Source organism: Perognathus longimembris, chromosome 3 (assembly GCF_023159225.1).
Source record: "Perognathus longimembris pacificus isolate PPM17 chromosome 3, ASM2315922v1, whole genome shotgun sequence".
NCBI classification, from domain to species: Eukaryota; Metazoa; Chordata; class Mammalia; order Rodentia; family Heteromyidae; genus Perognathus; species Perognathus longimembris.
This window is the reverse complement of record NC_063163.1, coordinates 76,876,361-76,890,038: the sequence shown is the minus strand read 5'-3', so window position 1 is coordinate 76,890,038 and position 13,678 is coordinate 76,876,361. Positions and strand designations below refer to the sequence as shown.

Below are 13,678 nucleotides of genomic sequence, written 5' to 3'. Positions count from 1 at the left end.
CCCAAGTAGCTAGGATTAAACATGTGTACCACTTCGCCAAGATTATTTCTCCAGTCACACACACACCCCCCACCACCCCACCACCCCCACGCCCCAACATAGGTACTAGAGTTTGAACTCAGAGCCATGTACTCCACCACTGGAGCCATGTCTCTTGTTTTTTTTTATGCTTTAGATATTTTTCAGGTAAGGTATGAATTTTTTTGCTGAGGGCTAGCCTTGGGTCATGGTCTTCCCCCTGTGCCTCGTAGCTTTTAGCCCCTGTCCAGTCTGGTCTTGTGTGCCTGGATAACACCTGATGTTGGCCAGTCCTGCCGGGTGAGTGGAGCTGGGGTGTATCCTAGAGGGGACCCCACTCTGGGGAGGGAATGAGGTGTTGAGGTTTTGAGTCAGTGGTACTTTCTCCTTTTCCTGGCTGATGAGCTGAGGGGCCCTTAACCTTGCTGGAGGTCACCTCATAGAAAAATCTCAGCCAGGTGCTGGTGGCTCATGCTTGTAATCCTACCTAGCTACTCATCAGGCTGAGATCTGAGGATCACAAGTTTGAAGCCACCTGGGGCAGGAAGTCTGTGAGACTCCTATTTCCAGTTAACCTTCAGAAAGTGGGAAGTGCCTGGCACTAGTAGCTCACACCTGTAATCCCAGCTACTCAGGAGGCTGAGATCTGAGGATTGCAGTTCAAATCCAGCCCAGGCAGGAAAGTCCATGAGACTCCAATTAACCACCAGAAAACTGGAAGTGGCTCTGTGGCTCAAAGTGGTAGAGCACTAGCCTTGAGCAAAAAAAGCTGGACAGTGCCCAGATCTGAGTTTGAGCCCCATGACCAAGGGAAGCAGGAGGGGGAACCTGGAAGTGGAGCTGTGACTCAAGGGGTAAAACACCAGCTTTGTGTGAAAAAACCAGGCAATAGTGTCAGGTCCTGAGTTCAGGATTTGAACTCAGGGCCTTGGTTTGCTAGGCTGGCACAATACAACCAAGTCACCACTCCAATCTTGTTCTTCACTGGCCGTTTTTAAGATGAGGTCTTGCTTCCCGTTCAGGTAGACTCCGAGCTGCAGTCTGCCCACTTCTCTGCTTCTGCCCATGCAGGGTCGATAAGGAGGCACTGCCACACCCAGCTTACTGATTTGAAATGAGAGGTCTAACTTTTTGCCCAGGCTGGCCTCCAGTTGAGATCCTCCCCTTCTCGATTTTGAGTAACTGGCATTACAGTGTGTGCAACGGCACCTGGCCCTCCATTTCCTGTCTTTAACTTTATTATGAAAGGTGTCTTGCATTCAGGAAGGCGGGACTGTGTGCCAATTTCCCAGGATTTGTTTTGTGGTGCTGGGGATGGAGCCCAGGCCTCACCCGCATACAAACTGAATTGTGCTCAGCTGTGACTGTGGAACTTGACCAGATAAGAGGAGGCCCCTGGATTTGCTTCCTCACTCCGTCCTCAGTCACCTTGTGAGCTGAAGTGGCAGGCCCCTGTGGCACAGGGCCCAGTTTATCTGCCGTTTCAGGACCAGGGCCTGGTGGTCAAGGGCACCCAGGGAGCAGCTGTGGTCAGCCCAGGGGACTGGGCATCTGTGGGGGGGAGGGGGTTGTATGTGGTTAGTGGACAGCCCACAGGAGAGCTGTGCCTCTACTTGTCACACTTCTTTGCTGGCTGTGGGTCATGCTGTCCTGGTGTGAGCACCTTCCCGTGCCATCCACTCTTCAGCACAGTGGAGGTGCTAATAGTCCTGGCACCATCTCCTTGCTGCCCACTTTTTTCTTTAAACATATCAAGTTGATTTGGTTCATGATTCTAGTGACAGAAAATGCACACAGCAATGGCACCTACTACTCCCCCCCCCCCACCCCCAATACTGGTCCTGGGCTAACACTCAGGGCCTGGGCACTATCCCTGAGCATTTCTGCTTAAGGCTGGCACTCTACCACTTGAGCCACTGGTCCAATTCTGCCTCTTTGCTGGTTAAATGGACTCTAAAGTCTCCTGGACCTTCCTGCCTGGGCTGGCTTTGAACCATGAACCTCAGATTTCAGCCTCCTGAGTAGCTGGGATTACAGATGTGAGCCCCCATACTCGATTATGTTTGTATGAAGTTGGGGTCCAGGGAAGTGACATGCAAGGCCACACAGAATCATGGGTACAGGGAGTATGCTGCTGGGTGCCCTGAGCCTTCTGCACTTCCAGAGCTGTTTTTTCTCCAAAAAGGAGACTGAGGGCAGCTTGGAGCCTGGGGGCCATCCCATGACTTTCCTCTGTCCGTTAGCAGCTGCCTGTGAGCTGGGTCAGGACAGCTGGAGGCTCCTCTCCTATTCTCACTGATGGGTAGTTCACATACAGCTCACTTGCTTAATGACTAAAAGACACCATTAGTGCTGCAAGTATGGCCTAGTGGCAAGAGTGCTTGCTTTGTATACATGAAGCCCTAGGTTCGATTCCTCAGCACCACATATATAGAAAACGGCTAGAAGTGGTGCTGTGGCTCAAGTGGTAGAGTGCTAGCCTTGAGCAAAAAGAAGCCAGGGACAGTGCTCAGGCCCTGAGTCCACGTCCCAGGACTGGCAACAAAAGCAAAAACAAACAAAAAAAGCAACCAAACAAAAGAAAAGACACCATTAGTGTGATTCCAGAACAGGCTAGAGGTGTGGTTCAGGTGGTGTAGCAGCAGCTGTGAGTAAAAAAGCTGATCAAGCACCGTATTGGAAGGGGGGGGGGGAGGAACATCGAAAAACAACAAGATTGGGGCTTGGAATATGGCCTAGTGGTAAAGTGCTTGCCTTGCATGCATGAAGCCCTGAGTTTGATTCCTCAGCACCACATATACAGAAAAAGCAGGAAGTGGCACTGTGGCTCAAGTGGTAGAGTGCTAGCCTTGAGCAAAAAGAAGCCAGGGACAGTGTCCAGGCCCTGAGTTCAAGCCCCAGGACTGGCAAAAAAAAAAAACAAACAAGATCCAGAAGTCTAGGTGTGGGCTTGGGCAAAATCAAGACCATATTTCAACCAGTGTGAAAAAGGGCTGAAGGTCTAGCTAAGCAGCAGCATGCCTGTGTGGCTGAGTTCAAATCCAGTACTGCCAAAAAAGTTCGACCACCACCCCACCCCCCCACCCCCAGGGAAAAAGTAAAAGAAAAAACACTGTGGTGAGGACAAGCCACACTGCTGTGCCTTCACTCTGGGTCAGCCCCAGAGCAGTCTTTCACTGGGCTTTGGTGATTCAGGCTCATAAAGATTGGCCAGGATGGTAGCAGGGTCAAAGGCTGGAGAAGCCCAGCGCCCGGAGGCCAGCAAGGGCATGGTAGGAAGAAAATTAAGTTTGTCTGCCTTTCTACCATTAAGAACTACTGTAAAAATTTTGGTTTCTTTCCTCTTGGGATATTTTTGTGTATCATATGTAAATATTTAAATAAAACAAATGAAAAATTAATGTGCATGCAATGTGTGCTCTAACTTTTTTTTTTTTTTGGCCAGTTCCAGGGCTTGAACCTTCAGGGCCTCATATGTTCTCTTCTTTTTCTGCCCGGGTTATTGCTCTGCTACTTGAGCCTCAGCTCCACTTCCTGCTACCGGTGGTTAATTAGAGATGAGTTTCATGGACTTTCCTGCGCAGTCAGGCTTCAAACAACCATCCTCAGATTTCAGCCTCTTGAGAAGCTGGTATTACAGGCCCTATCCACCAGTGGCTGACTTGAATACTGGTTTTTAATGGCTCTGACATTTTTTTTTTTTTTGTAGTTCTTCTGCCTCTGCCTCCAGAATGCTGGGATTACAGGCATACACCACCACACTTGGCTGGTTTCACTTTTAAAGTAAACAACTGTACTTGGAAAACAGAAATCAGATTGTAATTTGAAGACAGGCTGAGTTTAATAGCACCTTGGGCCACATACTGAGATGCTACCTTAAAAACAAAAACCCCCAGCAAAATTGGAATTACTATAAATCAAGTAGAACACTGAACCCCATGGTTAACCATATATCTATTTTTGTTGGTTGTAGGGCTTGAACTCAGGGCCTGGGCTCTTTTGATCAAGGCTAGCCCTCTACCACTTTGAGCCACAGTGCAACTTAGGTTTTGTGGTGGTTAATTGGAGATAAGTCTCACAGACTTTTCCTGACTGGGATGGCTTTGAACTGTGCTCCTCAGATTTCAGCCTCCTGAGTAGCTAGGACTATAGGTATTAGCTACCAGCTCCATGGCAAACTCTTAATCCTCCCCTCCCCCCAGTGCTGGACTGGAACCCAGGCCTTGGGGCCTGCCAGGCAAATGATCTACACCAGGCCACACCTCACAGCTCTTAACCTATCTTTAGGTCCTTAGGAGATCATGGATATGCTTGAGTGAATATATGAGAAAGGTTTAAAAAAAATCCCCAGCAGGTATGCAGTGCACACCAATGTATACCAAGTAATCCTATCATCCCAGGCCCTCACAGGCTGAAGTGGAGAAGGCCCACAGCTTCCAGACAGCCTGAGCTAGGAGGTACCACTTTGTCTTTAAAAAAAAAAAAAAGGCAAGGAAAACCTAAGATTTTGTTTTCTGTTCAGTAAAATCTGATGATTGCCCAGGCTGCTTTCTAACCTTGATCAGTTAGTCAAATCTGGCCAGACATTTAATCTCCAATTAACCAGCAAACCCCTCAGAATAGAGGTGTGGCTCAAGTAGTAAGAGTGGAAAAAGTCATTAAGTTCCGACTAGGAATATGGCCTAGTGGCAAGAGTGCTTGCCTCATATACATGAAGCCCTGGGTTCGATTCCCCAGCACCACATATATAGAAAATGGTCAGAAGTGGTGTTGTGGCTCAAGTGGTAGAGTGCTAGCCTTGAGCAAAAAGAAGCCAGGGATAGTGCTCAGGCCCTGAGTTCAAGGCCTAGGACTGGCAAAAAAAAAGCTGGTACCCAAAAACAAAAACAATCAAAAAATACACTTCAGTGGCTGGGAATATGGCCTAGTGGTAAAGTGCTTGCCTCATATACATGAAGCCCTGGGTTTGATTCCTCAGCACCACATATATAAAAAAAAAAAAAGCCAGGAGTGGTGCTGTGGCTCAAGTGGCAGAGTGCTAGCCTTGAGCAAAAAGAAGCCAGGGACATTGCTCAGGCCCTGAGTTCAAGCCCCAGGACTGGCAAAAAAACAAAACAGAAAAAAAAATACACTTGTCAAGACAGAGAAGGGCCAGGGGGTGGCAGGCCTGTGGGAGTGCCTGGACTGTGCCTGCCTGAGTGGTTCACGGAAATGCAAGGTCATCGGTCATCCCAGATACATATTAGCAGAAACTGCACTTGTTAAACAGATATACCTTAGCTACACCTCAGACACTTTTGCTTTGGTTATTTTGATCCAGACTTAAGTTTTTGCTCATGCTGGCCTTGAACCTTGGTCCTACTGACCACAAGAACTGATAAATGTTGCTCTGCTGACGGATATGAGCCAGTTGTCCTTGTGGAATTTAGTCATGTTAATACTTCTAAAAAGGTGACTGCTTCCCGACTTTTAAAATAACCTAGTTCATGCAGAACAAAATGCTTATTTGTTCCACTACTGGGAATTTGAGCTTGCTTATTTGGAGTTGTTAGACGCTCTTATCTAAAGCATTGCTTTCAACCTTTGAAATCTTGGATTTTTCAAAAAAGCATATTCCAATCTTGGAAATGAGACAGTCAGGACTGGGATAGGATTGGGGAACGACTTACTTTGCTTGTCTGATGTGAGATAAGAATCTAAGTGGGCGAGTTTCCAACCTAGACTGTGGACAGAGCACCGCGGAGAGCTGGAGAATAAGCGAAAGGGTCTTATTCCGTGTTTACTCTACGAGTGTGATGTACAATTTTCCAGAAAAAAAAAAGACATCAAAACAGAACAAAACAAGTGCGAGCCTAAGACGAACAGGTGCCGGCAGCCCCGGGAGCACACGTGGCTCCTCCCATCCGTTCCCTCCCGTTTCAAATCTAGGTTCTTCCGGTAACGATCCTGAAATAAAGTGATTTCTCCGGGGGCAGCGCGGGGCGCTGACAATCCGCTGGCCGCCAGCCCAGGTTGACCGGGCGCCCTCCCCCCGCCCCCGCCCCGCTTCCTTCCCCGCCAAAGTTCCGCCCAGACCCGGAGGCCTTCGGCTCCGCAGCGCCGGCTCCCGTGGCGCGGGTGCGGTGGCCAGTGGCCACGGGCAGCCGCGGGGACCCGGCTCCTACCGCGGCGCCCCTCCCCCCGCCCCCGCTACCACCGCGGCGGCCTCAGCGCTCCAACCCCGCGGTGCCCGCCCGGTGCGGGAGCCCGGCCTCACAGACTCGGCATCACAACGGCTCGCGGCGGCGGCCTTTCCGGCGCACCCCTTGGCGCGCTTATTGCTGCGCGGAGGTCGGGCAACCCAGCAGCGACCCGAGTCCCCGCGGTCTTGACGCCAGAGAACCTAGTTTCCCCGCTCACAGCCTAGGGCCGGTCCTCCAAAGCGGCCGGGTTCCCGGACGCGGAGCGCGCGGTCCCCACGGCCCACCCCACCCGGGTCCGGGGCGGGGCCTCCGACGCCTGCCGTTGCCCCGCCCAACCGCCTCCCAACGGCTCCTGGGGGCCAGGTGGCGGGGCCGGGCAAGTGCGCCGGCGCACGCCCTTTGGCGCCTGCGCAGAAGCGCGGGGCGTGGTGCGCGCGCCGCCCCGCCCAAGCCCGGCGTCTCCGGCCATCCCCATCTCCCAATCTCCTCAGCGTGGCGCCGACGCTGCGTGCGGCGCGAGTTACCCAGAGTGCTCCGCGCGGGGGCTGCTCAGTGGAGTTTGGTTCTCGAGGCGGCGGTGGCGGTGGTGGCGGCTCCTCCTCCTCCTCCCTCGGCGGCGGCGGCGCCGGCGGCGGCGGCCCGGGCCCGCGCTCCGGCCCCGGCTCCCCTCTCCGCCACCCCGCGCGCCCCCACCTCTTCTGGCGCCGCGGGGAACATGCGGCTCCGCTCCCGGAGGCCGGCGAGTGAGTGACCCGCGTCCCCACCGCAGCCCGCCCGCCCGCTGGCCCGGCCTCTCCCCCCCCGCCTCGCCCAGGCAATGACAGCGGCTCCGGCGTCCCCGCAGCAGATCAGAGACCGGCTGCTGCAGGCCATCGACGCCCAGAGCAACGTAAGTGCCCTCCGCCCAAACCTGGACTGCGGCCGCGTGGGCTCGGGACCCTCCCCCTCCTCGGGGACCCTCGCCCGCCGGGCTCCGGTATACTCGCTCGGCGTCTGCCCGCCCCGGAGGCCCGCTGCCATCCCGGCCTCTCGTCCCTTGGACCCGGGCCGGAAGCAGGTTGGGCTGCCCGGCGGCGTTCCCTACGTGAGGCCGAGGCTTTCGTGCGGCCTGGGCGTTGTGGAGCCAGCGGGGAACCAGAGTCCTAGCTTTGCGACCCTCGTCGCTCCTCACGGAGCTCACCGGTGTCGCCCTACCTCGGGGACCCGGGACCCCCGGGAAGTCCTCCCGGATGGGGAGGGGAGAGGTGGCCCGTGAAGCAACTGGTGTCCGTGGTATGACTTAGGGAGTCCGGGGCTCCCGACTCTCAGTGTTCAAGAGGGGATCAGGAAAGTCGTCGTCCTCCCTTTCCCGAATGGAAGCTCCTTCCTGGTTACAGCGGGAACCTCAACCTCCTCTGCTCCCAGCTGAGTGTCCAGTGTCCCTGCTGAGCCACCCCCCACCCCCGGTCTTGAGGCTGTACCTAGCTTTGCCAGATTTCTCTTGGGGTCGCCGCCTAGGGAAGGGGGGTCCTGAGAAGGTTAGGATCTTTCTTGTTGCCTTTCTGGGCCTAGGTGTTTACTGCAGCTCTGACCCAGCCAGAGCTTGACGTTTTTTTTTGGTTGTCATTGAGGTGATTATTCTCACTGCCATTCTCCCAGGAACCGGCTTCCACAGTCTCCTCCCCCACCTGGGGCTCTGAGCTTGGTGCCTGGTGGTGACCTAGACCGCCTAGATGGTCAGGGTTAACTCCAAGGGGTCAGGGTCTCAGGTGCCCTTTGCCAAGGCTGCCGTGGACAGAGAGCCCTCCCCCTACTCTGATGAGTGTAGGGGACAGCTCCCCGGTGTTAGATCCAAGAATGCCTTGACAGTGTGGGGTCCTTTTCCCCCCTTGGCAGCAGAAGACAATAGAAAGATGCAGGGCATCCAGGTGGAAAGGAACGTTTGCTAGGAGACCAGGAAGTGGCCATTGAGATCACTTTTTAATATGCTGAGATGATGGAAGCAGACTTGTCTGGGGCTGGGTAGTCCAGGTTTCTCTCATCTCATGGGAGGAACAGGAGCCTGGCTGCTGACTCTTAGGTGGTTGCTTTCCTCCGTTGCTGTTAAGATCATTTATGTGGTTTGAGCAGCCTTGGTAGAAATGGAAGGGTGGTGATCTTTGTGGGGCCCTGGATGCTGGCTCATAGTATTGCCCTCCTTCTTGGTTTTCAGGACCCATTAGGACTGATTCCAGTAGGGCTGGGGGAGAAACTCAAGTGGCAGAGCCCTATCTAGCAAGCTCAAGGCCTTGAGTTTAACCCAGTGCTACCAAATGAAAAAAAAAAAAAGACTCCTGAGAGTTGGGCATGGTGGCACATGCATGTTTTGGGGGAGGGGGACACAAAGCAGGAGGAATGGGAATTCCACAGCATGACCTTGTCTCAATAGTAATAATAATAGTAACAATAATAATAATGCAAGACTAATCCCATCGTAATTTAACAAACATTGTAGATATTTCTGTTAAGACTTTGGGGTGGGGTACGCAGAGGTGATAAAACCTTCTAGAAGGGTTTTTCTGCAGTGATTGTGCTGCTGCAGGTTCAGGTCTGAAAAGGGACGGAAAATAGCTGGGGTGCCTTTTCATCTTTCTTGAAGCCAGGGTATAATTGCTTCAAGTCTGTGTACTCCATACCTTTCTCGAGACTCTGAGAGGTTGCTGGGATGTTAGCACTGATTCCTAATGCCACCTGGGAGAGCAGGCGGCTACCATGTGGCCAGGTGTGGATCAGGTGTGACAGTCACCTCGGGCTCCAGTGTGTGCACAGCTCTCACCTAAAGGGTTCCTGTGAGTGGAAAGGGAGAGGAGGAGGGAACAGACCTTAGTACAAAAGTGTTTGGGCATGTAAGTCAGTGGTGATATTACACAGCATGGAGTTCACATTTCCTGTGGCTTATTTTGGGGGACACTAGTGATGGGTGTGTGAGAGTCCTGCTGATCTCTGTGTGGTGGATGGAGCTGGGAGATTGTGTCTGACTGTGAGTGATGAGAAAAGTGCCTTTAAATGCTGCTATTGTCAGTGCCAGCCATGAACCCAACTAAGTGCCTCGGACAGGAGCTGGCTTTCAAAGATCCTTACAGTAGTTCTCGTGGAGCCTGGCAAAGGAGGGGCTGAACCCTAAGCCTGTGCTTCTGTATTTTGTTTGGGATTTCTCTGGGTACAGGTGAAAGAGGGCACTGTCCTTCTGCCTTGCCAGTTAGGAACTCCACCAGTGGGTAATTGACACATATTTAAGATGCTTACAGAAAAAAAAAAATCGGGGACAGGGTAGAAGAGCCAACACTAAAATTAAACCTCTTCTGAGAGAAGTGACAGGGAATTGTGTCATGTAATGCTTACCTTAGGGTCATGCAGTTTGGGTTAACAAACTTGCTAAAAACTGCTTTCAGACCCTCTCACTTGATATCCACACATGTAACGCCGTGGGCTGCAGCCCACCTTCCCCTAACCACTGAATTCTCAGGAGAGAAGCTGTCTCTGCTCTAAAGTTTTCTTCTTCCTTTTTTTTTTTTTGCCAGTCCTTGGACTTGAACTCAGGGCCTGGGCACTGTCCTTGAGCTTCTTTTGCTCAAGGCTAGCACTCTACCACTTGAACCACAGCACCACTTCTTGCTTTTTCTGTTTATATGAGACTGAGGACTAGAACCCAGGGCTTCATTCTAGGCAAGCACTCTATCACTAAGCCACATTCCCAGCCCTCTGCTCTAAAGTTTAATCTCTGGAGTATTTGAATTTTTACCACAGCAGGCTCAGAGTGAGTAAATTCTGTAATACAGCAAATCCTTCACTCTCATTTTGGAAAAGCAACTAACAGTTTCCCGTACTGTCGTCACTGCCTCAGTTGTGTGTATCAGTCCTACACGGTGACAGTCTCCTAGTGCAGTGTGCATGCTTATACAGCCTGATTGGAGACTTCAGGGAGAGGTCAAGACTCCCCCAAGCACAGACACCCCCCACCCCCCGGCAGGTGTCAAGTGTGCTTCCTGGGTTACGTGAAAGTCTATGCCTTGCCTTTGGATAAAACACAGTCTCCATGAGCACGTTCCCACCTTCTCCTCAGCGGAGGCACCAGGCTCACTTCAGCAGCTTCATTCGCTGAGTCCTAGGGGCCACCTAGGGCCTGACTTGGAGGCTGCACATGAGCCCCCATTTCCCAAGAAGCCCTGGTGACTGGCTGCCATATCCCCAGAAGTGCAGTTATAGAATAGTCTTAACACAGAACTTTCCCAACTTGCAATCCAGGATGTGCCATGGTATGACATGCCTCACTTTTCAAGGAACAGTCTGACAGGTGGTGGAGGGGTACTGTCTCCCCATGCAGGCATGCTGCGTGCAGGCAGTGACCCTTTTCTCCATAGAGAAGGCTCTGGAGAAAAGGGATTTGAAGGAGCCTTTGATGCCAGAAATCTCAGGAGCTGCCTTCCTCCTCCTCCTTCAGGCATTGGGAACCAAGGGAGATGTGTGTGGAGCCCTGCAGAAAAACACACACACACACACACACGGAGACACACACACACACACACACACACACACACACACACACACACACACGGAGGATCACTTTCCCTTCTAGGAATTTGAGTTTGCCGGTTAAGACATTGCTTTACTTGGATAGCCTGTGGCCCCTTGTCTGCATTGTGTGATTGGGTACTAGTGTCCTGTCATACAGTGTTTCTTGTAGACCTAGCTTCTGGTTCTGGAAGGCACAGCAGAAGTGAAGGTGAAGCATGATGTCACTATAAGTTTTCTATTGTTTCAAATATCTGCAGTGTGTATCCAACATGTGCTCCTGTAATAGTGTTCAGGTTTGGCTGGGAATATGGCCTAGTGGCAAGAGTGCTTACCTCGTATACATGAAGCCCTGGGTTTGATTCCTCAGCACCACATATATAGAAAAGGCCAGAAGTGGCGCGGTGACTCAAGTTGGCAGAGTGCTAGCCTTGAGCAAAAAGAAGCCAGGGACAGTGCTCAAGCCCTGAGTTCAAGCCCCAGGACTAGAAAAAAAAAGATAGTGTTCAGGTTTCCCCAGCAGCCCCATAAAGGGCTCTTGGGCAAAACCAGCAGCTGATGACAGTAAGTGCCCCATACCAGGTGTCCTGTGGCCAGGAGATGACAAGGTACTTTAAAAAAAAAAAAAACAACTGACGCAGTATTAGGTGGCTGGCCTAAGGTTAGGGGCTTCCCGTGTTAAGTGACAAGGTTTCTGACTGTAGATGGTGCCAGGAGAGGTACAAGGTGGGTGAGGGCTACTGTCCTGAGTAGGTCAGAAAAGCCAGAGGAGGCAGTGTTTTCCCGTGGGCCTTACACTCAGCACCTTCCCAGCCTGCTACTGTCATTGTCAGGACACATAGGTGGACCTGGCATTGGGATTTGCTGAACTGAGAAAAGAAGGCCTGCCTACCTCACAGGTTCATTTGAGATTGGGATTGAGTTAAATTTACCTGTAATGGGTCTAACGGGAGAATGATGCTAGACAACTTGGCTGTGAACACCTGAAGCCTGTCAACAGCAGAATGCTGTGCTGGACCAGCGCTACCATCACAGGCTGACATAGTTTCTCATGAGTCTAGTCCTCTTGCTTTGCTTTCTGCTTTATGGTGACAGCAGTGTGTGTGTGTATGCGCGTGTACACGCACATGTATACATGTGCACAAGTGTGTGTGCCAGTCCTGAGGCTTGAACTTGGCCTCTTGTGCTCTTACGTGGCCCTTTTGATTGACTGGTGTTCTACCATTTGCCACACCTCCAGTTTGGCATTTTTGCTGGCTAATTGGAGATAAGAGACATTCCTCCCTGGGCTGACTTTAAATGGAGATACTCAGATCTCAGCCTGCTGAGTAGCTAGGATTTTAGGCATGAGCCCTTGGCACCTGGCTAGCACTATGATATTAACTTAAAATTGCATTGATCCTTATATATATATATATATCATTGACCCCGACTCTCTAGCATGTTAGAAGATACAATACCTGGGTATGTGAACTCTACCAGATCTTGCCCTATTCTGTGAAGGCCAGAATGTGGCATTTCTGATTCCTTTGAAGCTGAGGTAACCAATCAGGACTCCCCATCCCCAGAGGGTGGGCTTTTTGGTCAGTCTTGATGCAGGTTTTATAATGGTCATAGTGTGTTGTCCTGGCAGAGGTCTAGAGGCTGAGAGACTGTCCCAAGTGCAGCCTGTGGTGGGAAAGGCCTCTGTCTTGGAGACAGATACAAAAAAATCCCCTGATGAGGTGGGCTTCAGAGATGGGGCTGGAGCTCTGGCTCTGGACTAGGTGAAAGGGTGCTGTGTGAACATCTTCTCAGAGCTCCCGTTCAACTGAATGTTATCCCAGCCTGCCCTCACTTCAGGAGAGTGTGACCAGAGTGTGTGTGTGTGTGTGTGTGTGTGTGTGTGTGTGTGTGTGGTGGTGGTGGTGGTGGTGAGGCTCCTGCCTGCTCCCTGCTAGAGACCTCCCTCTGGGAGTACAGTTCTTTTCCTGTGGGTACAAGTCAGGCTTTTTATTCCTGTGGATTGTGAGTCTACCCAGTCCCTTTGGAAGCCCAGTATGCAGTCAGAATGGACAGACTGACTTTGGGTGGGCAAGTGGCAGGCTGGCAGTTTGCCCATCCAGAACCACTCCCTTTATAGCCCTGCATGTGGGTCCTCCTGTGTAGGACTCCCACAGAGTGGCATGCTCGTCCTAGGAAGGTAGACCTGCCAGTGCTCTGCATAGTGTGTGTTCCCATGCCTCTCCCCAAGGGAGCTGACCAGTACTGCTAAGGGAGGTGCCTGCATGTGAATGCCCTGCCCTGCCCTGCCCTTGGGGATTTGGGAGCCGCCTGGGGCAGGGGAACAGATTGAATGCACCTGAGCTGAGAGGTGGGACTGGCCAAATGGACCTAGCTCCTTGTGTCCACATGTCTGGGTGAGGGGACAAGCTGGAAGGTGTGGGAATAGTTGGTGGGTTGTTGGAGCATTTTTCTCTTGACCCCTGGGTACCATGCTGTGATGGCAGGCTCTGTCTACACCTCCAGAGTGGGCCTGCCCATGCTGTGTGCCTGATGTGGCTTTGTACTGTTCTTCTGTTGAGGTGGGGCTCTCTATGCTGTCCTTGAACTATTAGGCTCAAGCAGTCTTCTCCTGAGTAGCAGGGACTACAGATGTGAGCCCTCATATGGGACCTGAGGGTGTGGAGCATTAGAAATACTGTTGCATCTGCTGGGTGGCTTTGAAGTGCAAACCCAAGCTGAGGGAGGCAGGAGTCCCAGAGGGAGGGAAGCCTCCTGATACCTAGTGCCCTTCAGGGTTATTGAGCTTGCTGAGGAAGTTCAGGGCCCCTGGATGGCATGTGCCTTGCCCTGTAGGGCCTTGGGCTCTGTGGCTTCCAGGTTTTGTGATGTTGTGTGGAGCCTGAGAAGAGTCACATCAGGTCATGTGTCATGCCCTCTGGGGACTTCCAGACAGATGAAGCTAA

The 13,678-nt window shown here is 52.1% G+C and overlaps 1 protein-coding gene across 1 annotated transcript in view; it reads left to right on the top strand.

The window, feature by feature from the left end:
* The first annotated feature begins 6,854 nt into the window (after positions 1-6,854).
* The window catches only part of Med26 (mediator complex subunit 26), a 39,313-nt gene continuing 32,489 nt past the window's right edge, over positions 6,855-13,678 (top strand). Inside the window, exon 1 of the mRNA XM_048342710.1 lies at positions 6,855-7,089. Within this exon, the coding sequence (XP_048198667.1) occupies positions 7,018-7,089 (72 nt within the window). The 5' untranslated portion in view covers positions 6,855-7,017. The remainder of the gene's footprint in view (positions 7,090-13,678) is intronic.